At 40.8% G+C, this 27,973-nt stretch overlaps 3 protein-coding genes across 5 annotated transcripts; all 3 read right to left on the reverse strand.

Annotated features, from left to right (window-relative positions):
- Positions 1-276: 276 nt before the first annotated feature.
- Positions 277-12,246, reverse strand: LOC4338480 (N-terminal acetyltransferase B complex auxiliary subunit NAA25). 2 transcript variants are annotated; one of them, XM_015784840.2, is made up of 19 exons: positions 11,970-12,246; positions 10,469-10,625; positions 10,266-10,384; positions 10,102-10,176; positions 9,414-9,507; positions 9,205-9,323; positions 8,544-8,614; positions 7,546-7,693; positions 7,276-7,451; positions 6,062-6,261; positions 5,810-5,940; positions 5,223-5,299; positions 4,718-4,792; positions 3,960-4,152; positions 3,745-3,864; positions 3,286-3,424; positions 3,080-3,126; positions 1,397-1,657; positions 277-1,114 (listed from the first exon to the last, which is right to left on the reverse strand). In XM_015784840.2, the coding sequence occupies exons 1-19, from the start codon at positions 12,114-12,116 to the stop codon at positions 413-415; spliced, it is 3,051 nt and encodes a 1,016-aa protein (XP_015640326.1). In that variant the 5' UTR covers positions 12,117-12,246; the 3' UTR covers positions 277-412. The 2 variants fall into 2 exon arrangements, with proteins under 2 accessions (XP_015640326.1, XP_015640327.1); XM_015784841.3 differs by lacking the exons at positions 10,266-10,384; positions 11,970-12,246 and having other exon boundaries at positions 10,469-10,597.
- A 2,315-nt stretch (positions 12,247-14,561) lies between these two features.
- On the reverse strand, positions 14,562-21,114 carry LOC9271418 (BTB/POZ domain-containing protein At2g30600). 2 transcript variants are annotated; one of them, XM_015784539.3, is made up of 14 exons: positions 20,988-21,114; positions 19,808-19,853; positions 18,498-19,320; positions 18,078-18,407; positions 17,724-17,951; positions 17,241-17,402; positions 16,375-16,587; positions 16,078-16,125; positions 15,906-15,961; positions 15,699-15,831; positions 15,542-15,616; positions 15,371-15,451; positions 15,206-15,274; positions 14,562-15,109 (listed from the first exon to the last, which is right to left on the reverse strand). In XM_015784539.3, the coding sequence occupies exons 3-14, from the start codon at positions 19,302-19,304 to the stop codon at positions 14,891-14,893; spliced, it is 2,421 nt and encodes an 806-aa protein (XP_015640025.1). In that variant the 5' UTR covers positions 19,305-19,320; positions 19,808-19,853; positions 20,988-21,114; the 3' UTR covers positions 14,562-14,890. The 2 variants fall into 2 exon arrangements, with proteins under 2 accessions (XP_015640025.1, XP_015640026.1); XM_015784540.2 differs by lacking the exon at positions 19,808-19,853.
- A 2,616-nt stretch (positions 21,115-23,730) lies between these two features.
- LOC9267390 (uncharacterized) lies at positions 23,731-27,474 on the reverse strand. Its single transcript, XM_015784541.3, has 3 exons — positions 26,698-27,474; positions 24,303-24,603; positions 23,731-24,116 (listed from the first exon to the last, which is right to left on the reverse strand). Exons 1-3 carry the CDS (start codon positions 27,208-27,210, stop codon positions 24,079-24,081), a joined length of 852 nt encoding a protein of 283 aa, XP_015640027.1. The 5' UTR covers positions 27,211-27,474; the 3' UTR covers positions 23,731-24,078.
- Positions 27,475-27,973: the final 499 nt, after the last annotated feature.

A 27,973-nucleotide genomic window follows, 5' to 3' on the forward strand; every position in this document is an offset into this window, starting at 1 on the left:
CTGATGATCAATTCCAGGTCAAACAGACCTGCGTGAGCATGACCCACAGGAGGCAGGTTCCAAAGTCAGGGCATCGAATAATTCGGGCAAGCATGGTAAGATTACAAGTATAAAAGAATTGAAGGATGGACATCCTTCTTACGGCAACATAATAGCATAGGATGCCATCGGTAGATGCTTTCGTCGTTGCCAGTCCACATCTCGATGATTAAGCATTTTACTTCCAAAAGAATGCGTGACCAGCAATGGCAGTAAAAAATGGAGAAATGCAAAACAGAGGGGAGAAGCAGGGATCACTCCAGCAAAATCTCATAGAAACAAAGTAAAGAATGGACGGCGCAAAGCCAAACAGTTACACTCACAACATATGTCACAACAATGGAACAAAATTCACGAGCAAAATTTTTCAATTTCAATGTAAGGCCGATGATAGAGAAGCCGATACTGAAGCAAGCAGCTTTAGTTTTGAGTCGCATATTTTCTTTAACTCAACTAACAGCTCCTTCTCTGCTCCAACGATTCTTCTGACCACACCAGCAGAACTCCATGTTTCCAAAGATTGAGCAATCCGTTCGCCGAGTTCAGGGTTATGTCTTGCTGAATTCTCCTCCAAGATACAGGATATCTGTCCTGGCCCATCCTCATTACCTCCTTGCAAATATGACAACAAAATATCCAAAGCTTGCTCCTCCGGCCTCATCTGGTCAGATAACCAGGATTGAACACTGCGGAGTGTGTCGATCATGCACTGCACAGATCTTTGAATCGCCTGCAACCGAGGTACATTTGGTCGCTCCGATGGACCACCCTTCTTTTTCTTCTTTCCCTGTGGAGCCATCGACCTCACACAAGACTGAATAACCACGAGATGCCAAGAAATGGGTTCTGTAATCATCTGCACTAGGACTGGTATGTTATTGCCAGGAGAAGTTAGGATTCGGTTGGCATCAATCAGCTGCTCCTCTACGCAAATTTTTACCAAGCTATCCACAATTTGCCAGGAACTTGGGCTGCTCTCATCAGCTCTGGGGACTACCGATTCATTAGACCACAAGTTCCATGCATTGATAAATACAGCAAAGCTCATCCAACTGACTATATCAGGGGTAAAATCCTGCAAACGCACAGCTCTTGTCAGTTAAGTAGAGTTAAATAGGCTAAACATATAGACAAGTCACAAGTACTCTTGTTTCAAAGTAAATAAGATTTCCTGGCATATTCATTCTAAAACTTGCTACCACAATTAATCCAGTGTACAAATGCAGAAATTATCAAAAGAAATACTGCAAAAGTGCAGATATAATGGTAGAAAAAGAACTTTGAGAAGTGAAGTTAAATGAAGGTAGATGGTAGGAAAGCTATAAGGCAAAAACATATATAACCAGTTGAATTGTACCTTGACAGACTTCTTGCCAGATGACATACCCAGAATCACACTAAGGGCATCATCAATGGAATATCCAATACTCCTAGCATATTTCAAAAGTAATGGTTTCATCTCTGTGGCATCAGTATCCAAACCAGATCCATTGAGTTGAGTCTCCCTGAGGGAAGATGCACAACCATGCATCGAAAGATAAACAAGACGAGGAAGAAGAGCTTTTCTCTCAGCATATTTTATCTTTGAGTCATCCTTCTCAGTAGATTTGTGTTCACACTGCAAATAACCAGTTATTTCAGAGCAGGATAAAAAAAAAGTTGGTAGATTTAGTAATAGCAGGCTTCATCAGTTAGAAATGGTATGTCAGTGATAGTTCTTCCTTTCAGCTTCATATATTTGTTCTCTTTACCACACAAGAGGCTTCTTGTATAAGTTTTATTCTTGTACACAAGCGTATATCTGCGTTTATGCAGAATTGATAGAAAACCTAATCAATTAGCTATGAAATTTAACATATAAGTAATAAATATGTACATTGAAAAGTATATTTTCATATAACCTCTAGCTTTTGCATTTAAAATTGGTTTCAGTATTCAGCTTCCTGGTATGAAATGACAATTAGCAATTTTCCTCAAAAAATTTTCCCTGGCAATAATTCCCAACGAGTGGCAAATAAAACAACCATTTTACAATGGGGCTCACCAACTTATCCCATGCAGACTAGTACTAATTCCTAAACTTTTAACACGCTGCCATAATGCTTTAGTAATGTTAAGTGAATTTATAGTGATAATGTCATGTACCCAATTTATATCTGAATAAGATAGCAGAATGGGTAAACGTGTGGATTCGGTTGTCAAGGAGTAGCATCACTCTGAGTAAGCACGAGGGTGAAGATAAAGATAAGAATGTCCAGATATGATGTAGCATCAGAGGGACACAGAGAAGGTTATTTGTTGCTTGCTGGAAGCCTGGAACTTAATGATAAAAGAGTCCCTACCAAGATGAGCAACGGAGTACTAAATAAAAAACTAACAAAACAAAACTCATATGGAACTATATTAGTGAATAACCAGCTATGAGATAATCTAACGGATGCTGCACCCAATGCCTTATTCTGCTGGTTCAGTGCTCTGCCCTGACCATACACCGGCGGCAGCCAACTGGCACCATGACACTATGACAGACATATAGATGATGAGTACCTAAAGGTGAATTGATTGATCCGCAGTCCACAGTTTCTTACGATACAAATTCACCACAATGTAAATACAAATGTGTTTCTTAAAGCATCACAAAAGTGCATAGAATATCTACTTAGCAGTTACTCCCTCCGTTTCACAATGTAAGTCATTCTAGCATTTCCCACATTCATATTGATGTTAATGACATTCATTAACATCAATATGAATGTGGGAAATGCTAGAATGACTTACATTGTGAAATGGAGGGAGTACATAACTTTGAATTTTTGGAGGACACTAAATTAACAAAATAAACAAATTTATATCCTGTCATCAAAAAATATACCATGTCATTTCTGTTCACTTGTTTCACTGTCCACGTGGTTTAAATGAAAAAAAAAAGGTTGTCTACAAGTAAAATTTAGTTAAAAAGACCTTCCTACATCATACTATCATAGTGAAAGTTAAATGATACTTGAGCTTGCATAAATGAACTTGTATGAATGAGGCATACCGCTTTGGCTCTAAAGCATGCAGGTGTAGAACCTTCATCAAATGGTTCTGGAAAATGAAACAATAGTAAGCATTTTTGCACTTGTAATGTCTCTGAGAAAAACACATGAATGAACAGAAAAAACAAACAGCCAACAAGTGCTGCAATCATTCAGGAGGATGCTGTTAAACAAAAGATACTCACAAATAGTAGGAGAAACCAATTACCTGACAGAAAATTAACACTTGTTGTTGGTGTCCACCAAGGGCGTGCCTGAAGATCTTCGTTAAAAGTAAAGCGTTTCACGTTGTCTTCGTTTGATAGTTCAACCAACCTTGCCCCATGGTTCACATTTTCAAGAATAGACTGCAATTAGGAAGGGGCAGCAAAACCAAAATTGTTAAGGACTCTATGGATTACAAAACCACTAGGTATTCACAGAATCATTGTATAATGGCACTAATCGACACAAAAGAAATACTATCCTAACAGCAGCATATCCAGTTTAACTTACAAGAAAATAGTTAGCAGTTTTCAAACCAGTATGTTGAGAATGGTTACAAGCTCATGGAAATTAGATATATTTCTTTTAAGCATAAAAAAGATGCATCAGTAACTTTACCAAAAAAAATAAAAATAAAACAAACCCCTAAACTGTGTTTTGAATCTGACAAGCCATGACTAACCTCCACTTCATCAAGAGACTCAGCCTTCTGCTTCAGACTCAATATTATGGAATCAGATCTTACAGAAAGATACTGCATGGAGTGTTGCAGGCGTTCTTTGAACTGAACAAATTCAATTACCTGAGCAATATAGCACAAATAGCAAAAATTAGACCAAGGCCCTCCTGGGAGAATATCGACACAACAATTCTAGGGAAAAGTATTTGGTAGCTTGCCTTTGAGTAAGTACGGTGTCTATATGCAAGACAGGTAAGATCAGCAGATTCTTTCAAATGATCATCCATAAATTTTAGATAGTCCTTAACAAGATCAGCAGTTTGCTGCAGTAAAGGTGAATTCAACATCTGTGGCAGGATGTGATGCGACGCAGATTCAAGAAGAATGTTTTTCACCTCCAGGGTTACATACCTACATGCAAGAACAGAATTTTAGAATAGGAAGGATATATTCTGATCTCCTTGGATAACCACAAGGAAAACCACCAGGAACATCAATCCAAAGAAATAATTAGCAGAGTAAGCACTAAGTTTTTTTTTCTGAGTATGCCTGTATGTGAAGATCATGGTATGCAAGAAATGAAAGAATTGTGCCATGAGAGAAACAAATCTAGGGAAAACATTCCAGAATTGGACACAAAAAATATTCCAGAATTAAACAGATGAATTAATACAAGAGTAGTTTTCATAAAACTGCAGATAATTTGACAAAAGTACAGATTGCATAGTATTGATATTTTGTGATAAAGTTGCGCTAAATTTGTAGAACTGCGATAGTGTGGCTTGAATCTATATATTGTGATAAATTCAGCACTAAATTTGTAGTTCTGTGATCCAGGGACTTAAATATTTAGTTTTGTGATAGTGTTGAAAAAATATCTGCAGTTTTGTGAAATGTACTCTATTAACAACCTATAACGTATGAAAGGAACTAACTAGAAAGAGTAAACAAAGCAGCATACAAGGAAAAGAATTACCATCGATGTGCTAATGGAAGTGCTCCTAGGTAAGAGTAGAGATGCACCAGCATAACTTTGTATTGCCAGACATACCTGCGCGGATCAAATACAATTAACATTCAGTACCCAGTTAAATAACACAAACAATCATGTATTTTCTTTAGCGTCCAGATATTATATTACCAAAGGCAAACTTTGCATAGCTAATCCCAGTGACAGTATTAAACTTGAAATACAGTAAATGGGATAATAGAGCTTGTGGCTTCTAGATAAATAAGCAATATAAGATCTACCTTTAGAACTTGTTACAGAAATTACAACTGGAAAGAAACATCTTGATGCTTCTAATTGACTATATTTTTACCTGACTTGGTAGCATAATTGAATGCTTCGCGAAAGATAACTATGTGAGTGATACCAAATAAAACTAATACAGAATTGAGGTACACAAGATAATCATTGACAATGCAACTTCTGTTCTCAAGTTCCAGAAGAAAATAGATGTGTATAAGAGCAGACTTACTTGCGAACAGTCAATCCAAACTCTAGCACCAGAATTGCTTCAATTAAGTATCCTAAGTTCCTTGTACGCCAGAATAGCTGTTCCAAGATATTGCCATTGTACTTTATTGTAATATCAAATGGAAAAGACTATTAAAGCAAGGATTCTTCTAGCAGTTTGATATAATTAAAATAACATAACACACTACTTTGAATAGAAGGATGCACTTTCAAGCAGATAATAGGTAACAAATATGAGATGGATTCAATATTATACTTATTCAAGTAGAGTAATCAGAGAAGTGAAAAATACGGACATTAAATACTATGTCGTTTATGATAGCATACGGACATTAAATACTTTTCTTTAACAAAGGAAGAAACGCCAGATACAACATTAATATACTGCAGTATTGAACAACCTACTTGAGGAAGATTTTTTTATAACTTATTAGTAACTTGGACTTTAATATAAATGTATGATCAAACACTATATTTATAAAGGGCTCTATCCCAATCATAAGTTGGACACCATGTTACATAGACTCGAAGAAAGCTTAAAGTACTCGACTTCTCTCATGCTAGTAATAACCAGCTAATGTTACACACCTGCACAAGAATACTGCTGGCCATACATAGCAATTCTTCACCATGCATGCTTTCTTGAGGATCAAGGTCTCTTGAGAGAGGCAAGTTTTTATAAAATGCCTCAACCATTCCTTTTGCAATGTGCTGGAGTTCTGGATTGTTAAATAAACTTGAAGGTGTGAGAAACTGAGAAAAAAATCAAATAGTGCATACATTTTTCAATAAAATTTAAAAACAGAAACACAGTAAAGTGATATTTTGACGAAGGTGGACCTGTAGTTGATTTTGAGAAAAAGGTTCCCAGGAGTTCTTGAACCTTAAAAGTGGTTATTGCCAAACCCAGTCCTTTTACTGAAAGTGATGATGCATCAAAAGATCTGGAGATTGTATCTAACAATTCAGTTGTTTCATCACTTGATAGCATGTGGAGGTATATCTCAACATCTGATGCTGCACAAGACAAATGACCAAATCTGCAAGAACCAAAGATAATAAGTTGCAAGTATACTACTGATTAGAAATAAATGTGAAAACATCCAAGAAATATCTCTTAATATTCAGTATGTAGATAGGTATGGGGCACTACACGGTAGACATAATAAGTACATAAAAAGCAGTATCACCCACAGTTAATAAACCCAGATTAGCTGTTGAGCCATTGATGACGCCAACTCACCGATTTGGTGGGCCAACCAGCAGTTTTAACAGTTAGACTGGCAGTTCATATAGTTAAGTAGAGTCAAACAATTACCATTATGACAGTTTGTTGGGACAGCCAACAATGAGGTCTGGTATTTGAGTTCCTTTGAACTCATATTTTGCACCAGTTTTAACTTGACTGAGTCTCACCCAGTTTCACTAGTTTGGTTTCTTTTTTGGTGGGTTTCCTGAAACCAATCATATTAACCCATTTTCAACTGTTCGAGTACAGGCATCATGGCATAGGAACTAGCTCTTGTGCTGTTTTTTTTTTCAACCTGCCAGTCCAGTCTGGTTTTAACAACTAGCGGTATCATATAATCCCCCTTAACCCACCCACCCACTCCCAAAAAAATGGTAGTGCATAAGTATATGTGCAAAGTAGCTTTATTGTGCTCATGTTTACTGTCAACCGTTCATTGAATCGTTATAGAGATGAAGCAAGGAAATGATGGAAATGATTTAATTGCAAATTACTTTGTTATAATATAGTTACACTGTTACTGAACTGGAGAAAGGGTCAGGGCTCATACAGAAAAAAGGAATACATAATGTCTTGCACCTAAGAATGCAGTATAGGCTACTATTTTTTTCACATATTTCTATCTGTCCAACCCACTATTCGTCTACAGCAATGTATTCACAACATATTAGAGATAGGTTCACAGGCCAGTATGATTATTCAAACTAAAAGCCTGTGATTTCCAACATGCTTGGACATGATATACACTGTAATGAGATTCAGAACAACCAAAAAAAAAAAACAAAGTAGATGCAGTTAGACATACCTGTGAAAGTAATTTATCAAAGCTTCAATGAATTTTCTATCAGTTGGGTTTCCACTTCGGCACCGTTGCCGTTCAATTTCAATACTGGCTAAATGAGGTCCTCTGACACAGTCGCTGGTGTCATTAACCTGTAGCTTTTGCACGAATGACAATGCACTTGCAAGGCGAGACTCTACCTGCATAAAAGTGATTTCAGTAAATAACATGCATGTTATCACTAACATAAGTAATATATACTAAAAGAAACTTATTATTAAGTGTAGCAAGTACCAGCTCGTCGCTTAAAGAAGTCTTAAGGGCCAGAGCAGAATCTACAGGTAATGAAGAAGGGTGTTCACTTGTCCTTGATTTAGGCAAGTTCACATCATGCTCCAGCAAGCAGCCTAAATAATGGAGAAAGGACTCCCAGTCATCAGGACTGCCCAGTCAAAGAAAGAGAGGACAATTATCAAAAACTAATCACAAGAGCAATTTTCCATAGTTTGATTAACACAGGTGAAATATGCTTAAATAAATTGAGGAATGAGGAACAAATCTCTACTATTATAAAAATTGAAGATGCTTTTGCTGATACTTCGGTACGTCATCCGTGTATGAGTCAGTTTTTAATTTTGTTCGATTTTGGAAATACAAATCTGTATTTGAGTCGGGTTTTCAGTTCGTTCGCTTTTGGAAATACAGGAGTTGTATAAGATATCTCTTTAAAATACTCACATGCTAACTTGAGATGGTCACCCTAATTGCAGCTCGTGATTTTCTAGAAAAATATATATCCAAGCGAATTCCAATAGTGAATTTCACCTTAACTAAACAGTATAACAATAACAAGGTTAAAATAACCTTCGCCCATTGCAACGCACGGGCATTTTTTCTAGTAAAACATATATTGAAGTGATCAGGCTCTAAAGCTCTGAGGGGCTAGTGTACAAAAACAAAGTTTACCATTTTTAAAGGAAAAAAGGCAGCAGTAGATCGAAAGACTCTGATGATATAAATGAAATTGTGTAAACCCCTACATAAGAATTTCTACGGTGAGCTTGCAGGACACCAATATATTATGCATATCGAAACATGTACTTATGAACCAAATAGTTGATACTTGGTAAAGTGCATCTCAACAAGTGTTTGTGGGTAGAACCTGAGATACATATATTACTACAATTCACAGAACATATTTATTGATTGACTATGATTAAGCAACAATGCATGGCCAATCAAAAGAACTAGAGTAAATGAAAATTGTACAAAGCCAATTATGGAAACATTACCAAGATTCAAGGATCTTTTGATATATCTCGGAAGCAGCAGTGTAGTTGCATGCTTGAGCAAGAAGCCGTCCCTGTCAACTTGAAGTCAGGTAATAATGTAAGTGGGTAGGAAGGGAAAAAACGAAGGATTGTAATTTGAAGTTGTATTTTCTACACAAGCATATGAATGTGCTGGAGATATAGCTGACTTGGCCAAATAGTACTTTTTCTGGAAATCAACACTCAACAACGCAAACAAAAGGGATAATTATTTGCTAAAAACACATTTTAATGAACAGCTTTAACCCCATGTTCAATGTAGTTATCCTTTATCAAGAAATAAATAGACCGTACATTCTCCATGCAAGCAGAGCAGTAAGCTGCACATGATCAGTTCTAAAAACCACTTTTTTTATTAGTTGCTTTAACAGTTTAACTTCATGTTCATGATAACTTTATGTAGATTTTTAGCACATGAAGAGCAGTGAGCAAGCTAAGGATTCAATTCAGATATTACTATGACATAAATGCAGAATTCAGTCATGAACTACAATGACTTGCAATTTCTAGATGTTCTAATATACAATTATATAACAGAATTTTGAATTTGGAAAGGCATATGTAATGAACTACTTAACATTAATATGTATTTCAGATATGTACAAGAACAAAAGTAAGTTACCTGCAGACGAAGCTTGTCCTCCTCCCTTCCCATAAGAGACCCCAAGTCTCCAGAAAGAACTTCCAAAGCAGCATCATATTTTGACTGCTGTTCCAGAATTGAAATATAGAGTGCCAGTGCTGCATGAAGTTCAAATTACGTCAAAAGAGAGCATTTATGCATGCAAAAAAAAAATGGTGAACGCAGCACTTCAGATAAATATAAAATACCTTCTGGCTCATGTAAACTATGAGAAGTTATGTGTTTTTTAAGCAACGCTTCAGCCAGTGGTAATAACTTCTCACCTCCAATGCTAAAGTGTACCTGTCATGGGCAAAAGGATAAGTTACTTGCACAATAACACATAAAGAAGATTAATGAAGATAATCCTGGTCAATAATACAGCAGACGCATTCTCGATGGACTTGTTCAAGCTAGTAGCTACGGGCCTACGGCATTGCAAGTACTGCTACTAGATTTCTAATTCAATGTCTTTTTCAATGAATAGCAAGGGTCATGGCAGGGATAAGTTAGTACCAAGGTGCTAAACATGTTCAAGAATTGTCATCTCTATACTTCTGGTAGTGTAAATTGTAATGCACCAGATGAAAAACTCCCTCTCCCTCTCCATCTCTCCCTTCCCCCTCTCTCATACATTTCTGTCCTGCACAAATAGCCATCTCCACTCCCTCTATACTCCCTCTCACCTGCCCTGAAGAGCATCTCCTTGGCGGCTTGGGCCATGCATCTAGAACAATCATTTTACCCGTATATTCAAGGAAATTATTGTTTCTACCTAGAGTGTTCCCTTTTTTTCCGTAATAAAAAGCATAGCAGTGTCTTTATACAGTACTGGATCTATAAATGCAGATGCAGATCTCATCATTAGTCGAGATATAACAAACTACAATGTCCCACCTGCAGTTGAATACTGCAAATAGCCCAGAGCAAAAACCTTTCTTCTCCAACGGTTTTGTACATTTTTATTGCTGTCTGCAGAAGATACAAAACAGGGTGGTCAAGAATTGAACAAGAAAGCACAAAAAAAAATTAACAAACTAGCAGGAAAAATATCATCATACATGTTGCTGCTTCACATATGAGTACTCTCTGACATAGCAATTAAAAAGGCCCATCATTAACTCCAAGTTATTGGGGTACTTTGTACAAGCATACTCATAGCATGAAGTAGCAAGATCCACTGGTACAAACATATGCATAAATAATTCAGGGAAAAAAATAAGATGCTAAGGAGATATAATCAAAAGACCAAGTGCAAACGTACATCGCTCAAGCCTTTGAAATACTATCTGCAGGGTGCTAAGAGTGAGATCATCAAAATGAAAGATGTTGTCAGAATACAACTGCTCCTTGGCATTCAAACACACACTGAGTGCTTCATCAGGCTTTCCCATCCTTTCCAAAATAAGACCCTTGAGAGCCTGAAATGAGATAATTCAAAAGTACAGTTAAATCGCATTCTCTATACAGCGAGCATAAAATCCTGTAAAAAGCCTGAGCTAATCCCTTGGGCCAAAAGCATAGCAACAAAAGAAGACAGGTTTTCATATCAGATCTATAACAGTCACGAAGGGAACAAATCAATGGCACTTACATTAGGCACATAAACCAAATAGATAATTTGTCAGTTTCTCAGCATCCAAAGTGAATCAAGAATTTATAGTGTCAGAATAAAATACATTCAATGCCTGATTATACATCTCTGAATTATCAAAACAATGCATTAACTTGTTGCCACAAATCAAAAGCTAACACCTTGCCGACTGCTAGGAATAGGCCATTTGCTTTGAAATTGTGATAAAATTTCAGTTTGCTGCTAGGCTCGGCTTGAAAATGATGAAATAAACCAAATTCAAGCCCAAATACCTGCTGTCTGGTATTTATGAATTAATCCAAATATGAAATCTCTGCCATTTGGGATATTAAATCTGCCTTACTAGTCACTAGAAATAACCTGTTTGTTATTTCCTACAAGATAATTAATAACATCTCCAAAGAAAATATTAACTCTGCTTGTCCTAACAGTACTCTGCTGCTCCCTGCCCCTCTAGCCTGCACCCTCCTGGTTTCATGTCAAGTTCATCTCATGTTCCTTCCAATGGTCATGAACCTTTTTAACCACGTATCCTAACTTCGTAACCAAATGAATTATTACTCCAGTCCTAGCCTATCATATCCTTTCATCACCTTGTAAGCAGCAACCTGGTTGAAAAAAAGTGATAGCGAACTTCCTACCAAGAAAGGGGTTGAAGACCTTGTGGCAATGCAATTTGGATCAAGGATTAATGTGAGCTACTATGGCTTCAAAAATGCCAGTGGTTTCTTCAGTTGATCCAAACTGTTTGTTTCATAGGACTGCTCACATGCTCCTGCTATTGGATTTTCGTCCCAACCAGACACTAATGCAATCAAATATGAACTACACAGCTATTTCCAAATTGTAATGTAGGCAAAATGAGAACATAAGTCCTTACAAGCAGTTAAAAACTAGTTCAAGCAAGTTGGTCAACTAGCCATAAATCAGATGCAATGCAAAACTAATCATCCAGCTTACTATCTCTAAAACTAGTAAGGTATCCATTGATCCAAAAAAAACACTCCGATAAACCATCTAAGCACAAACCAGGCGCGGCGACAGTGACCGCGGCTGCTGATTAAACAACCACCGACTTAGCCCATTGGCGCGCCAGATTCATCAAAACCGCAACCAAAGCTACTCCAGAAACAAACCGAGCGAGGGAGGGGGAGGGTAGAGGTCCACTCACGAGGACGTAAGGGGAGGTCGGGTGCTTGGCGAGGAGCGCGGTGCAGAGCTTGAGCGCAGCCTTGTACTGGCGCGAGTCGACGGCGTCCCAGATCGGCCGCACCCGCCTCTCCGGGATGCCCCCGGCGAGCCCGAACTTGCTTGCCATCCCCCCACCCCCCGCCGGCCCGGCCACCCACCACCCCTCGCGATCTAGGGTTAGGGTTTCTGGCGGCGGCGCGTTCCGCGGCGGTGATGGGAAGGGAAGGGAGGGGGAGAGAAAGGGAGAGAGACGCCGCAGCGGCGGAAGCGAAAGGAGGAGGGTTTATCGTGTCGGGGGCTCGGGGCGAGGCGCGCGTCAGAGCCACCTGGCCACCTGGACACCGGTCCGAGGAAGCGACGTGGGAGCATCTGGGCCGTCGGATGGGAGACGTACGGCTGGTAGGCCACGCGAGGGGAGGAGGGTGACGTAAGCCCGTAACCCTATGGTTGGGGGGACGGTGAGGTGGTGACCGTTGGTTTCCGGATGGGCGGTCTGGATGTAGGAAAAGGACGTGGACTAAACCGGATAAGCTGGTGAGGATGTGAGGGCCCACCTGGCAGTGAAACCGTAAGGGATCAGCCGCCAGCCGGAAAGGTTGACATTGGCTTTGCTATGTTGCAAGTGCACAGCTGCTCAACTAGCAACCTTTGCAAGTAGACACAAAAATCAAGGAAAAATAGAAGATCTTTTGGAATTGTTACTTGTTTACCATTTTTTATGGTTGATTATGTCTCACCTTCTATAATCATTATATATGAAATTTCTACAATGAAAAATTTAGTTAGATATCAACGACTATAAAATCAGTGCTCAAAATATATTAGACATTAGACTACTGATGATGAATGATATCACTAAGACATTTAGTTTAAATGAACAGTTGATAATCAATACAAATATATATGGAAGCAAAACATATCACAGATATGATATTTTGCCATTATCACTTAATAGCAACTTGTTGACACCCACAGGACACGGCGTAGTTATGCAGCAACATCTAACCTAACTATTTGCAGCTAAACAATAGACAACCATGGTAAAAAAAAACTGACTAGTAAATGAATCGCTCGAGCTCTCGTTCCGCCTACTCAGTGGTCGACCAAAACGTTTATCCAGTTCAACTGTAGAACCGAAATACTTATTTTAAGTGTATAAACTAAACCATTGAAACGGGCAACTAAAATTATATGCAATTCTTAAAAGTTGTGATAATACCTGATTTGAATTCCATGCTGATTAACTAGCAACACATATGCCTTAGGGGTGGGTCTCCCTCCTACTCCCACAAATTTTTTTCACATGTTTGCAAGAAAATAAGCGTACGCTGAGTTCTTTTATGCAGTTAACTATGGCAACTCCATGACACGCAAAATGAGGCAATCATTAGAGCGTCATAGATTATTAATTGTTATAAACTACTTCCTCTATTTCCATGTAAGACTTTCTAGCATTGCCCACATTCATATAAATATGCTACATTATGAAACTAAGGGAGTAGAAATTTGGGTTTATTTTTTTAAGAAATTTTTATATAAAAAGTTTTCTTAAATATACACTGTTAGTTGTTTGAAAAAGTTGCTAAAATTGATATGCTTTGTTGACTTTTCATTGTTATTCTCAACTACTGATAAGCCATGAAAAGGCAAACGAAGTAATTTAATAATTTATAGGTAAAAATTTTTGCCATGAAAAGGCAAACGAAGTAATTTAATAATTTATAGGTAAAATTTTTTATATGTGTGCCCTTATCAATTTTAAAACCAATGTAAACTACGATAAAACCCCCTCAAAATCAACATTAATTTTAAAATTTTAGCTACAACTGACAAGTCAAAAGCTAAGCAGCAAGGCACCGCCAAATACCGCCTTAATGCATATATTGTAGGACATGAATTGATATATGCGAGAAGATGTGAGAGCTGTTTGGTCCATCGTAAAAAATTCGCCCAACTCAAATTAGACGAGTTTTGACTTTTCAAGGCAAGCATTTGGCTGCAAACCAGAGCTGCGGCGTGCCTAGGGATGGCAATTTAACATGTTTGCCTGTTTACCCATGGGTAAAATCCTAATAGAGTTGGATTTGTTCTTCATTTAGTATCCATGGGTTTTTTTATTGGGTCAAAACCTGTACCCAACGAGCATACGAGCACAGGCATGGGTAGTCACTACCCTTGCCCGCTTTGCCCGCTTACCCGCAAAAACCAATTGTCATTTGGTCCCTCAGTCAAATTAGTATAAATGCCACCATCTAGTATTGATGAAATTATAATGCTTGTATTGTTGAACTTGGTACAACTATGCCCTATCTTTAAACTGGGATAATGTCTCTCTACTTATGGAGATTTGTGGTTGAAGTGTTAAACTGTGAACAAGTAAACGGGTATGCCCACGGACATATGGCAACGGATATTAGTAGTGTTCCTTGCCCGTCATGTATTAACGGGCATGCTCGCGGGTATGAATTACCTCACGGGCACGGACATATGTAGTCACTAACCGTACCTGTCGTACCCGACTACCGCGTGCCATATTCTGGTAGAACAGTCACATACAAGTTGCCAAAGCGAGTAATCCACCCAAACAACCGAAACGTGTCATGTTTTCTATGATTCCCATGGTTTCACTCGTTGATCCTTCGTCCAAGCATTCCTCGTGTAATCACGGTTTTGTACCAACTTACAGATGACACATGTGTATTACAAGGACGTATAAGCATTATTCACTTTTTCTATGGTAATTATACCGCAAAGAAAAAAAAAACCAAAGTGACCAAAGCAAACTAAAACGAAAAGTTCTTTACTAGTGCAGATATGAACACACCGGATTACAGAGCCACCTAGCTAGATCATTGCTCACTGCCGATCTCTTCTCAGGGGTGTGCAGCAAAGCTGTCCCAATCACCGGAAGTAGCCATAGAGCTCGAGGAAGCAGATGCAGAGATTCCAGGTGTTGGAGACGCCGGTCGCCGGGGCCGTCAGCATGACCCGGAAGAACCGAAACGGCAGCAACGCCGTCTGGCCGGTGATCGGCCACGACGCGAACTGGCCAGGCTGGCAGATGGTCTGGTCGTCTTCGTGGACATGCAGGCTAGTCCAGCTACGGCCGTCCATTGATCCCTGAACGCCGCACACAACAAGATTTAGGTACCTCACTCTCATAAACATCCGTGGTCCCATCAGGGTCAGGGTACAAATGAAAGGAAAATGGTTTACCTGAAGAACCCACGACCTCATGAAGGTCGCGGAGCCATCCTGCCTCACCGTGTAGTAGTTGCACATAAGCTGCAAAAAGAGAAGTAAATAAACTTGGACAAGTGTTGATACAGTTTATTCCCGATGCTGGTTTGAGAAAATACGAGCATTGTTTCAGATAAGAACCTGGTGATCCGGTCCAATGTCTACCATCCACCAAGAACACATCTTGCCATCTTCAAGACGAGGCCCAGCAAAACAAGTCGCCTGAAGTAGCTAGATGTCAAACCCGTTCCAATTTCCAAGCAAGATTTAGTAAAGTTTTACTGCTATTTTTACCATTCCCAATAATAATACCTGGTAATTTTTTGAAACCAAAGCCTTTGGATCCGTGTACCTGGAATTTGGGCTGCTCGCTGTCACTGTAATATTCTAATTACAGAAGAGAGCCATAAGTGATTAAAGTTGTTGCATGTAATGGCCTCATACATAAACAAAGCATAACCATATTTACCTTGGCTAAAACAGGGTTGATCCATTGGTGTTTACCAAATGATGTACCGGCATAGTAGATAACACCATTGTTATCACCATCCGAAATATACTGAAGCTCTTTATAGCTGGAGCGTCTATGATGAAATCTCTCACTGGGAATTTTGAGGTTGATGAACAGTTAGTAAAGAAAAAACAACTCTGTATTGATCAAAGCATCAACACTCACCATGTATTTGTTGCCATCCGTAGTCCCGCATTAGAGAACTCAATGGCTTCTGCAACCTGTGATCCAGAAAGTAAATCAATTGTACTTTTCCTGTGCAGAATACTAACCAACTGAAAGTATGAAATATGATCCCTAATATGCAATTAACTTTGGAGAGCTAGTAGTCACTAACCAACTGTCTGAACGCTTCTATGTTTTTTGCTAGATTACTTTTCTCCATCTGCAGCGAAGTAATGGGTAATTTTAGAAGCAAAAAAAAAGAAAAAAAAACTTACGGTGGCAAGTGCTCCATAGTATAATAACACGAGGGAACAAATCAACAACATAGTGGTAAATAGGCTCTGTAATCTCCCCATACACCCTGCTCAATTCCTAGGACAAGCATGGTTGCCCATCTCCTTTATTGAATGACACAACACCTGGCCCTATTATTAGAAAAAGAGAACAATATAACAAGAGAAGGCAGTACCAGGTGAAGGACAGATGGTTGCACTAAAGGGAACCGCACAAATGGTAGCAAAGTATTGATGGCAGTGAGCCTCCCTCCAAAGAGTTTCTCTGGTCTTGAAGTGCTTAAGAGCTCGTGCACAGAGGTCCAGTTAAAACAGTCACAAGCCTCCATGCACCATGTTAATATGGCATCCAGAACCCTCTCTTCTGATGTTACAGTCATATGCCCATGCTGCAAAATTAGCACTAATATGACCAATGTTGGCAGGATCATAATCTGATTCTCTGAAATTAAGTAGGACATATGTGTTATGCATATCATTTTTACAATGTGCACTAATCTAGCCTACACATCCATATAGATTCATTTGTTTATAATAATATTAAACAAGATTAAGATATATAAACCAGATAAACATACCAATGTTCATATTAGTATGTTGACAAAATGAAGTCAAATAGAACATTCGTAATCTCTCCTGTATTCATAGCACTCACTTGTTCTCTCTCTCTCTCTCTTTTTTTTTTGCGACGACTCACTTGTTCTCTCTGAATGCATGGGATCATTGACCGACTATATCTGAAAATTTGTAGGATTTTTAAGGAAATATCCTTTAAAATGACCAAATGTTCAAGTATTTTTTTTGGGAGGGGCACCGTTAACTGGCAACCTTACAGCCAGAAAAAGTAGCAAAGTTGCAATACCGAAAACTAAGGAAAGCCATCTTCATTTGTCAAGTAAAATGTAACACTAATGATGAAACTGGACAGCTTCATATGATGCTCAATCTTGATGGGCACCTTTATCTATGTTCTCGAGGACATTATTTTTATTTGGTCCAGTAGCAGGGAAGTTCATGAAATGGAAGCAGTAGTACAACTTGCCTGAAGAATATCCTTAAATGTTGCCTCATCCAACAACACAAAGTCTGTGCAAGCAGTTGTGCAATAATCAAAGTGTTCTGCAAAATTCCTCTTGCACATTTCTTCAAGCAGTTTACAAGATGGAATTGACGAAACTGCTCGTAGAACTGAACATACTGTGTCCTGCAAGAAACTTTCAGGGGTAAGTCTACACTGAACCAGCTAGCAAATTCACCAAATTTGCAGAAGCCATATCCAATTATCCCATAAAAAAACTAGAAATTAGCCCTGGTGGATGAGCTTCTTCCTGTAGGACACGAATCCTGCATGCATAATGCAGACGGAATTGTATCAATATCTCATATATGTGATTTATGAGGCAAAGCCTCCACTTTTTATTGTCACTACCACCGCGTCCCCAATTAAGTCTTGAATAGTGACAGGTAAATTGCACCAGTAACTTTTGTTGGTGAATTGCTCTATAAAAGAGAGAACATTAGGTACCTTTGAGAGGAATTCCATAATTCTTTTACAGCATTCAAACTGAAGAGCCGTGATCCCAAACTGGTCTGACAATAGGAGCAGCTCAACCAACACTGGTGTGATTTCCTCGATATCCACCTTAAGTTCCCCACTGTACATAAATTGGATGAGGAGAAAGAATGCTTCGACGGGAACATCTTCGAAAAATACATTTGAAGCACTGCTTTCTTTCATTCCATTTGTGAACATCTGCATTTGTGCATTCATGACTCAATCTTTGGTTGCAATAAGTTAGATATGAAGCATATTGCTGAAATATGAATATTTTGAAGTAATAAAAACATAAAGAAATACAGCATGAGAAGAAAATTGTACCTTGTCAAATGTCATGCTCCACAAGCTAAGGATGAGTTTGTGAGCATGAGTAACAAGACCATGTCCATTTACATAGATATTTACATCACTGTGCTCACCATTTACAAGGAACTGTTCAATTTTCTGTGTATTTAATGGAGCTTTGAAAGGGAAATAATAAAATTGATGAGCTTGAGAACCACCACTTGATAACTGTATTTTTTTGCTAGACTCAGAAACTGCATCACTCATCTTCAAACAGCCAATAATTTCTTCACAATACATTACCAATGGTTTAACTTTAAATTGTGAACTCAACTCCAGCAGTGAAACCAGTTGCCATTCCGAAATCTGAGCCAAATAGTCAGCACAACAGAAAAGCAATCAATAATTTCAGTATCCACCCTTTCTTAAATTCAAAAGTTGGCATCTCAAATATACCTGCGTAGAACCTGTGTAGATGTACTCAAGAAGGGAGTGCAGAACTGGGTAGGAGACAGATGGAAGCTCAATAGCTGGTCGACTCATCATCAGGTTAAAAGGGAAATCACCACAAGAACCCAAGACAACTTTGTGAGCTGGGACAACCTTTCTTTCGCTGCCAACCACAAATATAGAATCTGAGAAATCCCAGTTCTCTAGAAAGTTTGCAAGTGCCCTTTGGTCTAAGCCATCTTTTGATTCTTGTTTTCTTGTATGCCCTCCAGCACCATCCGGCTCAACATATGCACACTCAATTTGGCTCCAAAGGATGCTGTTTTGAGGAGCTGATGGCATAAGACTTATATTTCTGTATCCAACATGCTTGTCCCAGCTGGATAGTCCCACATACTGAACATTTCGGTTGGGATCAGGGTCAAGCCATTGGAACAGGATGTTGTTATTTGGATGTCTTCCTTGCCCGATGCTTATCAGTCCATCATAGATGCTGATCCAGTAGCTCTGAAAAGACGAGGAGCAACATAGGCCAATGCCAGCAACATCAACAACAGTCTTTCCATCTACTTCAATTTTCAATCTTTTGTTCCTATGGCTGCCCAAGATCACAATGTAGTGACGACTGTTATCCATTTTGTAGTGATAATGCTGGCTCCCAGGTTGTTCGCGGAACACCAGGGTAACATCATTGTGTGCAGATGCCTCAAAGGTGATGCACCCGCGACCAGTCTCCCTGAACCGAAACTCCTCATCCCAAGCACACTCGAAGGGGGCAACTGTTATAGATCTTTTTTTCTCCTCCACTTTCATCGTAAACAGATTTCAGCTGCAAAGGCAAATAGGGTAGGAGCACAGAGCACTTGTCAGTCATAACTAGAGAGGTAATGCACACCACCCAAGATAGAAAAGTGGAACACATACGCGCACAAAGAAAAAGAAAAGGGACTACAGATATCCATTAGTTGTTGAGAACCGCACAAGCAAGAAACTTCAATGCAAATACAGGAATCAGTAAAATAAGCAAGTCATGTTTGTAGAGGCCTATGATGTGCTTGGGTGTGCAAGAAGCTCGGCCAAAAAAAAGTACAGATAAACAGTCTGGCTAGAGTAACCACTTCTATTTGTGTATACAAACAACTGATGCTATTGTAAGAAAGAAGCAGCCAGCCTCATTCAATAGATGAGAAAATTTATTCAGCAGAATATTCAAATGTTGGAAGTAGAATTTCTTCTCGCGAGAATTATATCAAGTTAAAAAACCAGATATGATGCACGATGCTGAATAAAATTGTCACTGGAACCATGAGACTCACGTTTACCACCAAACTTGGGCAATCAAGCGTCAATGAGTATAAATATCTGTCAGAAAATTGAGATAACAAAAAAATGTATGAGTGGTCAACTAACCAAATAGTTCATGCATAGAAGGACAACATTGACTAATATCATCCAGTTTTTTTACTCTCCTTTTGTTTGCATAGAAAACATGTTTATAGCTAACTGTGGGTCAGTCAACCAAATTCATCGTCCCAAGGAATCTGCACCCAACAACTACTGACAATGAAGAGAAAGCCAATTCTCGCATCACATTCCTTTATATATTCGACACCAATGAGAATAGTAGTGAAATTAAAATACTGTACAACACAACCCAGCAGATACCGCTACCCATATTCATCAGCAATCTAATTAGGCTATTCCCAACCCAAGACATTAGACATAGTTTCCATAAACTCCACATCATCAAGAAACTAGTACTAGACACTACTCTTCCAATGCAAACACCACTATTCCATACTTAAATTTAATGCTACTTATCTCACATGATGTCTTGGATGTTGTGTAGAAACCATGTCTCATGCAAGACATGGTTTCCTTCTCTTTCCTCATTTATTCACTTGCCATATCATTTTTCATCCTAGTTGGCATCTTATTTAATGCTATAGACACCATCCTAGTTATTGGGTTGGAAATGGCCTTAGAAACACGTAGCAAATAAATTTGGACACAAGCCCTCTAAATAAATACTCAGCATAGGATCCTTAGTAAATAAGTCAAACACACTTTGCTGAAAACCTACATTTTCTTTTAAATATCCTGTATCTCGTTGGTGCTTTAGCTATCGTGTTGTTTCTTAAGGAAGAAATTATATATCCAGTGAATGAACAGAAAAGCTAAGTTGGTTCATCTTCACTTAAAATGGTTGGATGCTTTGCATAGAGCTAGTTATTTGGTGAAGAGAATGCTTCTACCACTAGCAGTGGCGGATCTAACATGGGAGATGGTATTAAGGTCAAGGCAAATTTCTACAACAGAAGCTACGGTTAACGCAGATTCGAGGAAGAGAGCGTGGGTAGAGAGAGATGGGAAAGAGGATGTGCGGTAACGGATGCGGCGGAAGCAGCCGGACGAACGACGGCGACCCCTGCTCGCTCGCTCGCGCGATGGATGGGGATCGGCGCAGCAGGCGGCGGTGGCGGAGGATGTGCTCACCAGGATGCGGCGGAAGCAGCATGACGAACGACGGCGCCCTGCTCGCTCGCGCCTCGCAGGATGGATGGGGATCGGCGGCGGCGGCGGCGGCTGGCAGACTGACGGATAACTCACGGCAGAGGCCAACAATACGTCAAAAATGGCGAGGGTAATTTAGTAATTTGCCAAGCACTCAGTCCACCCCGATTGCGCATCACGTTCACCTGCCAAAACGGTGCAAATCTAAAAACGGAAATAGGTTTTGTTTAGTTCCTTCAAACTTTAAAAAAAAAATTCGTCACATTAAATATTTAGATACATGTATGGAGCATTAAATATAGAAAAAAATATTTGCACAGTTTATATGTAAATTGCGAGACGAATCTGAATCTTTTGAGCCTAATTGCGCTATAATTTGATAATGTTGTGCTACAGTAAACATTTGCTAATAAATGATTAATTATACTTAATAGATTCGTGTCACAGTTTACATACAAAATCTATAATTTGTTTTGTTGTTAGTCTACGTTTAATACTTTAAATGTGTGTCCGTATACGTAAAAAAAATTGACGAGGAACTAAAAACGGCCATAATATCCATCGATCCTAATTCTATTTTTCAAACGGAGGCTATAGACTATTTCCTCCATCCCATAAAAAACCAACCCCGGATATGACACATATCCTAGTGCTATGAATCTAGACAAATTTATCTAGATTCGTAGTACTATGATGTGTCACATATATTCCTAGATTCGTTTTTTATGAGACAGAGGAAGTAGATCTTTGAGATGGTGGGTTTTTATTTCTTTTATAGGGTTATAAGATGGTGGATAATAAATAATAGATATGTTTGGGCACTACTTGATTAGGCACAATTCACCAAATGGGTTATGTCGTGTTGGCCCACATGTTGAGGCTAGAGTTCAGGCACGATCCAGTGAGATGTTGGGAAGTGTTATGTCGACCAGGCACAAATGGGGTACATGGGTTGTGTAGAGGCCCATTAACCCAAATCTGATATATACCAAAATAAAAAGGCGAACAAAGTTCGGTGTATCCTGACGCACAAACTTCGACGAAAGCCTGGCGAGGTCCTCTGCCCATCAATAGCACATTCCTCTACCTCCTTTGCCAAACACCGTCATGGCCCTTCACTTCCTACTTCCTTTGCCTTGAGCATGTGAGCTGCCAACAACCGACACGATTAGTGGTTTGTGCTCGTGAATGGGATCGGTCGCGCCACCATGACTCAATGACGGCTACTCGATATATAGGTTCTAGGGTCGACCTTGGTCCCCTGGATGCGTCCCTATTGGAGTCCGACACGATACTCGACCCAACGGGCCCGAAGACGGAGACGCAGCACTCGGACAGATTCTAAATGTCTTCTTATTTCGACAACATGCTATTGACTCGGAAGGAATTTTGACGTGGGACCAGGTTCATTAGAAATGTAGTCTCGTTAGTTTTCCATACATATGTAGAACATCGAAATCGGAGTCCGAGTACAACCTGGGCGACGAATTTAGTGTGGACTGCTCCTAGAGACCTATGTGGACTCGAACTTAATATGAGTTGGACCTCCATCTTGACTTGAACGTCCATGATGACTTTGTCCATCTCTTAACCACTCTCCAAGTACTCCATGGTCCTCTCCATAGTTTCTAATCATAGTTAAATCATTAGGTAATAATCTATTCTCAAAAACACATAAAGAAGTAGTTAGGAACGAGCTCACTTGTTATTTAATTGCCGGGCACGAGATTTTGAAGAGTAGCATGTGTATCCAAAGGAACGGTGTCCTCCTTGGCCTCGATCTTGCTCAGCCTAGCTGGATAGGCGGCGGCGGCATGTTCAACGTGGGCGTCGCGTCTAGGACAATAAAGCATACGTACGGTACATGAAATAGAATCAGAGACGATGTGGTGAACGATTGACGAACAGGGTTCAATCTTTCGTTTTCCACATTTGTATCGGGGTGCTGATATACTGAAATTTTGGTCCGAAATTATTTCATTTTTTAATAATATATTGCCAAATTCACAAAATAATGAAATTTATTTTTAATGTTTCGACCGAAATAATATCATATCGGGAGGGGGTCCGATAGAACCAAAATTTCTGAAATTTTGGAAATTTTGTTCCGGAATTTTGAACCATGCTGACAAAGCGGAGAGATAATGCAAGCTATGCGAGCCTGTTTCGCTCGGCGGGAACAATGCACGCTACGCAAATCATGCAGAAACCGAGTAGGAGAAGGAACAATGAACGACAAAAAACTTTCGGTAGAAATGGTGATGGATGAAATCAATCGGGAATTCGGGATTCTAACTCGGACCTGGGGAGAAACGTATGAAAACTTTCGACAATAAACATTTTCAATTTTTATAATAGTAGATATTTGAATGGTTTTAAACAAACAAGGGGCATCTCCTTGAAAAATCAACACGGTTTAAAAAATTATAGCTTCCCTTCTTTTCTAGAATTTTGATGAACTATGGAGTATCTGGTTTTGTGATATTTAATTGAGGATAGAAACAGATGAATTAAATATTGCAAAGTTGAAGATGTAGTTTTAGAAAAGGTATTCAAACAATCATCTATAAATATTTTAAGTAAATTTCACAAAATTACATATATTTTGATCAAATTATGCTAAAACTATAGGTTAAAGGTATTATATCACAAAACTAAATATTTAATATTAAAGTTATCACAAAACTATATATTCTAAGGTTTAAATCTATAGCACTATTGTTATATTGGAGCTATAAATACTATAGTTTTGTGCTTAAATTGACAATAAACATATAAGTAGTTTTGCAATAAATTTGCCATTAATAATGCGTATGTGCATCAATCTCTAAGTACAATATTCACCATGACCGAGGATTACACTGAACTGAACTACTGAAGCAACTAATCCAAGTACTTATATATCCAAGTGACACAAAAAGAGCAGATTAAATCCTAATGTCCGTCATCTTTTGATCTTATGCACTTCTGTAGGATGCGGATGCCCGATTAATTAAGCACTGGCTTTAATTTGTCGATGCATATATATATGTCAGGTGTCAGGACACCTTATTGCTATTCTTCTTCTGCTCGATCAAGCATCCACACAGGGGTACTTCAACGCATCTTCCGCTGAAATTTCATCAACAGTACATCGAGTAGAAGAGAAGAAAATCAGCAGGCAGGCATATATATGCACTTGGTAATACGAACAAGTGAACGAATGATGATGATGAGCTAATTAAGCTCTTGCAACAGTAGATCAACGAGCAATTAATTAATATCAATTCGATTATCGGTGAGAAAGATCCGACGGACCTGGTGTGCCATGCGAGAGGACGACGACGTCGATGCGGTCGTTGCCGATGGGGAGGTCGACGAGGAGAGGGGAGAGCTGGGCGTAGGCGCCGGCGCGGACGCAGACGGTGGTGTGGAGCGCGTCCCGGTTGTGGCCCAGCAGGTTGGCCAGCGTGAGGCGCAGGTGCATCAGGCTGTTGGTGTTCACCCGCAACGCCCTCCACTCGCTCTCCTCGAACTCCCCTCCCTCGTCCCCCCTCACGAACCGGATCACCCGGCTCGTCTCCCCCTCCGTCGCCGGTCCTCGCCGCCGCCGTATCAGCTGTCCGCCCAACGATCCATCCATCAAGAGGAGTTAATTGCATATATGCTTGCATGGCGATAGATCATCCAAGGCAATCGACAAGGGTACCATGACATGACATCGTTATTTGCATTCGGTTTAAATAGCTATATAAAAGATTAAAAAAATAGTACTAGTATCACTTAGAGCACCCGCAATGGTAAAGTAAGGTGCTATCTATAAAACATGTACATCTCATCAATAGACTAGATTAATAGTAAACCATCTCAATAGTATGTCTACGTGTGTATCTATAGCTCTCTAATACATTGCCTCGTTTTTCTCTATAGACTATCTCCAGGTTAGTAGATAGCTTTGCTCTCTCTTTATTTAATCTCTTCCAAGTAGGAAAATATGCTGACATGAATCTCTTATAGAGAGCCTATAGATAACCATTGTGGGTGCCCTTAGGATGATATAAATTTACAGACAAATATATATGACTAAATTTGATCAAAACCAGAGAAACAAAACAATAAAATTAGATAGTGAATAGTACCCATACATCACAGCTAATATTTGTTATTTTTTCTTGGGATAAGTCCATTTTAAACCCCCAAACTTTTACCTTTGTCTAAAATACACCCCTAAACTATAAAACCGGGTATTTGACACCCTCCAATTATCAAAACCGTTTAAATGACCCCCTCGTTTCAGATTAGACGGTTTTAGCCTGCGTGGCAAATGACATGGCATTCAGATTAATTGTTTTTGGTCCAATCTTCTTTTTTTTTACATGCCATTCAAAGTCTTCGGTTGTGCAGATGGAGCGAGGCAACCGGTGATTACGGAGCTAGCTCGTGGACACCGGTTGTGTTGATCCTATTCTTCGCATCCATCCATTGCCGCTGGTCGCACCGTCCTCGACTTCCGCGTCCATCATATGGCGTTGCGTTTCCCTCTCTTCCCTCCTTCTACTCACTCGCCGCTAAAGAGCACAGCAGAGCCAACCCCCTCGGCCAAGATTGGAGAAGATGGGGAGATGAAGGGGTGGGGACGAGCACGGGGATGAAGGGACAGGGGCCGTGGCGTCGCCGTCACGGCGGAAACGAAGACGGATGCGCGCTGGTTGTTGCCGGCGAGCTCGAGCTCCTCCTCCCTGAGCGACTCCTCATCCTCAACCAGGCGGCAACGACGCTATGCTGGGATGACTCCTCGCGCGTGTGGCTTCGGCGAGGTCCGCGTCTCCCGCGCGGGGAGAACAAGCTTGTGATTCGTGAGGGAGGCGGCAATGATCTCCTCGACCTCTCGCTACTCTAGGCGCCGCCCCATCAGATGATATCTCGCGTCGTTGCTCGCCGCTCGCTGCTCGCCACAGCATCTCCCCCCTCAGCATGGATGTTGATGGATCATCAAGGGGGTGGGGGCGGTGGGTGGGTGGAGCCGTGGAGGGATGGAGGGAGGGAGAATGCCGGGGACGAAGCTGACGGAGGGAGGGAGCTCGCCGGCTTCTCAGCGAGCTTAGGGGAAAAAAAGGAGGATTGTTTGACTGGTGAGACCTATGCTGACGTGGCTTCCAAAACCAGTCTAAAACAGCTTTAGGGGGTAAAATGTCCGGTTTTGATAGTTGGAGGGTGTCAAATACCTGGTTTTATAGTTTGGGGGTGTATTTTAGACAAACATAAAAGTTTGGGGGGTGTAAAATGGACTTATCCCTTTTTTCTTCATGTGTAAATCGAATTTAGACTTACATATCTGTATAGTGTCTTATATTATCACAATCTATCTCTTTATAAATTTTGAGAAAACACTAGTGACATGGTGGTGGAGTTGTGAGTGCATAACTCTACCTACAAGGGTTCAAATCCTGATGCCCACGAATATTATGCATTTGCAAGTGGACTTTCAACATAATTTTGGTGAGATTAGGGATGTGTCATTCGTTTTTGTCCCTTGAGCATGTGTTAGGGGCCAGGATACATTTGCGGGGTGTGAGTGTGGTGTGTCGTGTATAATGGTGTGTGCGTGTACCGTTTAATCAGAAAAAGATTTATATATTTTTAGAACCGCTTAAACTGTATGCATACCACATAGGTGGTCGTGTAGAAAATACTTTTGACGTATGTATACTACCTGCGCCGGGCGATCGACGAGGGTGACGCGGCCAGGCTTTGGCGGGACGACCTCCACCGCCCACAGCATCATCGGGCTGGCGTTGTCGCCGGCGACGGTGACGGCGGTGCGCCACCGGAGGTACCTCCCGTTGGCGCGGAGGTAGCGCCCCGTGCCGTTGCGGAGGAGGGAGGAGCTCCTGCGGCGGAACGCCTGCCACGCCCAGGGCGGCGGCGTCGGGTGGTGGGCGGCGTCGCGCTGCTCGGCGGTGACGCCGTGCGCGGGGCCCGCCTTCGCCTGGAGGTCGGTGGCGACGAGGTAGCGGCCGTAGGCGCCGCGGAGGCGGACGTAGGGGCCCGGGGCGGCGCCGGGGACGTCCCCCGTGATGTGCTCGACGGCCCACACCGTGTTGTGGGCGCCGCGCTGGCCGGACAGGCAGACGCCGCGGCCGTCGTCCTCGGCGGCGAGGTACTTGCTGCAGCGGACGACGGAGCACCGCAGCCGCACGAAGTGCGCGTCCTGGAACACCTCCATTCCCGACGACGATCATTTGTGCCAACGACTATACTTTCATCGCGAGGCCGATCGGCACCATGAGCAAAGCCGACAGGACGATATCAGTTCGATCGAGCTATAGTCGCCGTCGTCGCCGGAGATGTACAGCGGCCGGCGCACACTCCATCGATCGATTTGGTACGTACGAGCTCGCCGCCGGGATGTTGGTTGCACGCACGTACGAGACGAAGGCGACTGCGCGGCGGCCGGTTTCAGTGGACGGCGGCGCGCGGGGCGTGACACATGTGGCCCTGCATTTGTGCAGTCTAAATACAGGTTATTCAAGAAGAGAACAGCACTGATTCGCGCGGGAACGATCGACCTGCGGCCTTGACCGGTTCGCGGATCTGATCCGAGTTGCACGGATGCATTGCCTGCGGAGTGTGGGCTGGCTTCGTGTGCACGTGCAAGGGAAATTTTGCAACGAACGGCATTTTGAAGTCGAATTTGTAGCTCGCTCGCTCTCTCTCAAAAAACAAATCGAATTTGCTATACATTGCTCCGAGACATTTTCAGCCCGTTTGGTGGGCGGGGGGGGGGGGGGGGGGGGGTTGGGTGTTTTTAGAAAGGATTAGGAGTTTAGAGAGATGATGCTATTAACTTTGTTTGGTTCGGTAACATGAAAATTTTGGTAAGATGAAGTTAGGGAATTGAGGAATGAACTCCATCCTTTTCAATACCTGGGTAGAAGGTGGTAATTGAGAGGGAATTCCTTCTTTACTCTACCTAAACAAATCTCAAC

The sequence above is a fragment of the Oryza sativa genome, chromosome 5 (genome assembly GCF_034140825.1).
Source record: "Oryza sativa Japonica Group chromosome 5, ASM3414082v1".
In the NCBI taxonomy this organism is placed as follows: Eukaryota; Viridiplantae; Streptophyta; class Magnoliopsida; order Poales; family Poaceae; genus Oryza; species Oryza sativa.

Bases quoted from the DNA above. Each gene is read 5' to 3' on its own strand.
- LOC4338480 (XM_015784840.2), bottom strand. From the start codon at position 12,116: ATGGCAAGCAAGTTCGGGCTCGCCGGGGGCATCCCGGAGAGGCGGGTG. The intron at 5,941-6,061 runs GTCCACCTTCGT...TTAACAATCCAG, and splicing joins TTTCTCAAAATCAACTACAG to AACTCCAGCACATTGCAAAA. The intron at 1,115-1,396 runs GTACAATTCAAC...GTGCGTTTGCAG, and splicing joins CTGGCAAGAAGTCTGTCAAG to GATTTTACCCCTGATATAGT.
- LOC9271418 (XM_015784540.2), bottom strand. From the start codon at position 19,304: ATGAAAGTGGAGGAGAAAAAAAGATCTATAACAGTTGCCCCCTTCGAG. The intron at 15,962-16,077 runs GTTAGTGACTAC...TCTGGATCACAG, and splicing joins TAGAAGCGTTCAGACAGTTG to GTTGCAGAAGCCATTGAGTT. The intron at 15,275-15,370 runs GTTCTTATCTGA...CTCTTTTTGCAG, and splicing joins ACATTGGACCGGATCACCAG to CTTATGTGCAACTACTACAC.
- LOC9267390 (XM_015784541.3), bottom strand. From the start codon at position 27,210: ATGGAGGTGTTCCAGGACGCGCACTTCGTGCGGCTGCGGTGCTCCGTC. The intron at 24,604-26,697 runs GTAGTATACATA...TTGGGCGGACAG, and splicing joins TCGTCGATCGCCCGGCGCAG to CTGATACGGCGGCGGCGAGG. The intron at 24,117-24,302 runs GTCCGTCGGATC...ATGAAATTTCAG, and splicing joins CCTCTCGCATGGCACACCAG to CGGAAGATGCGTTGAAGTAC.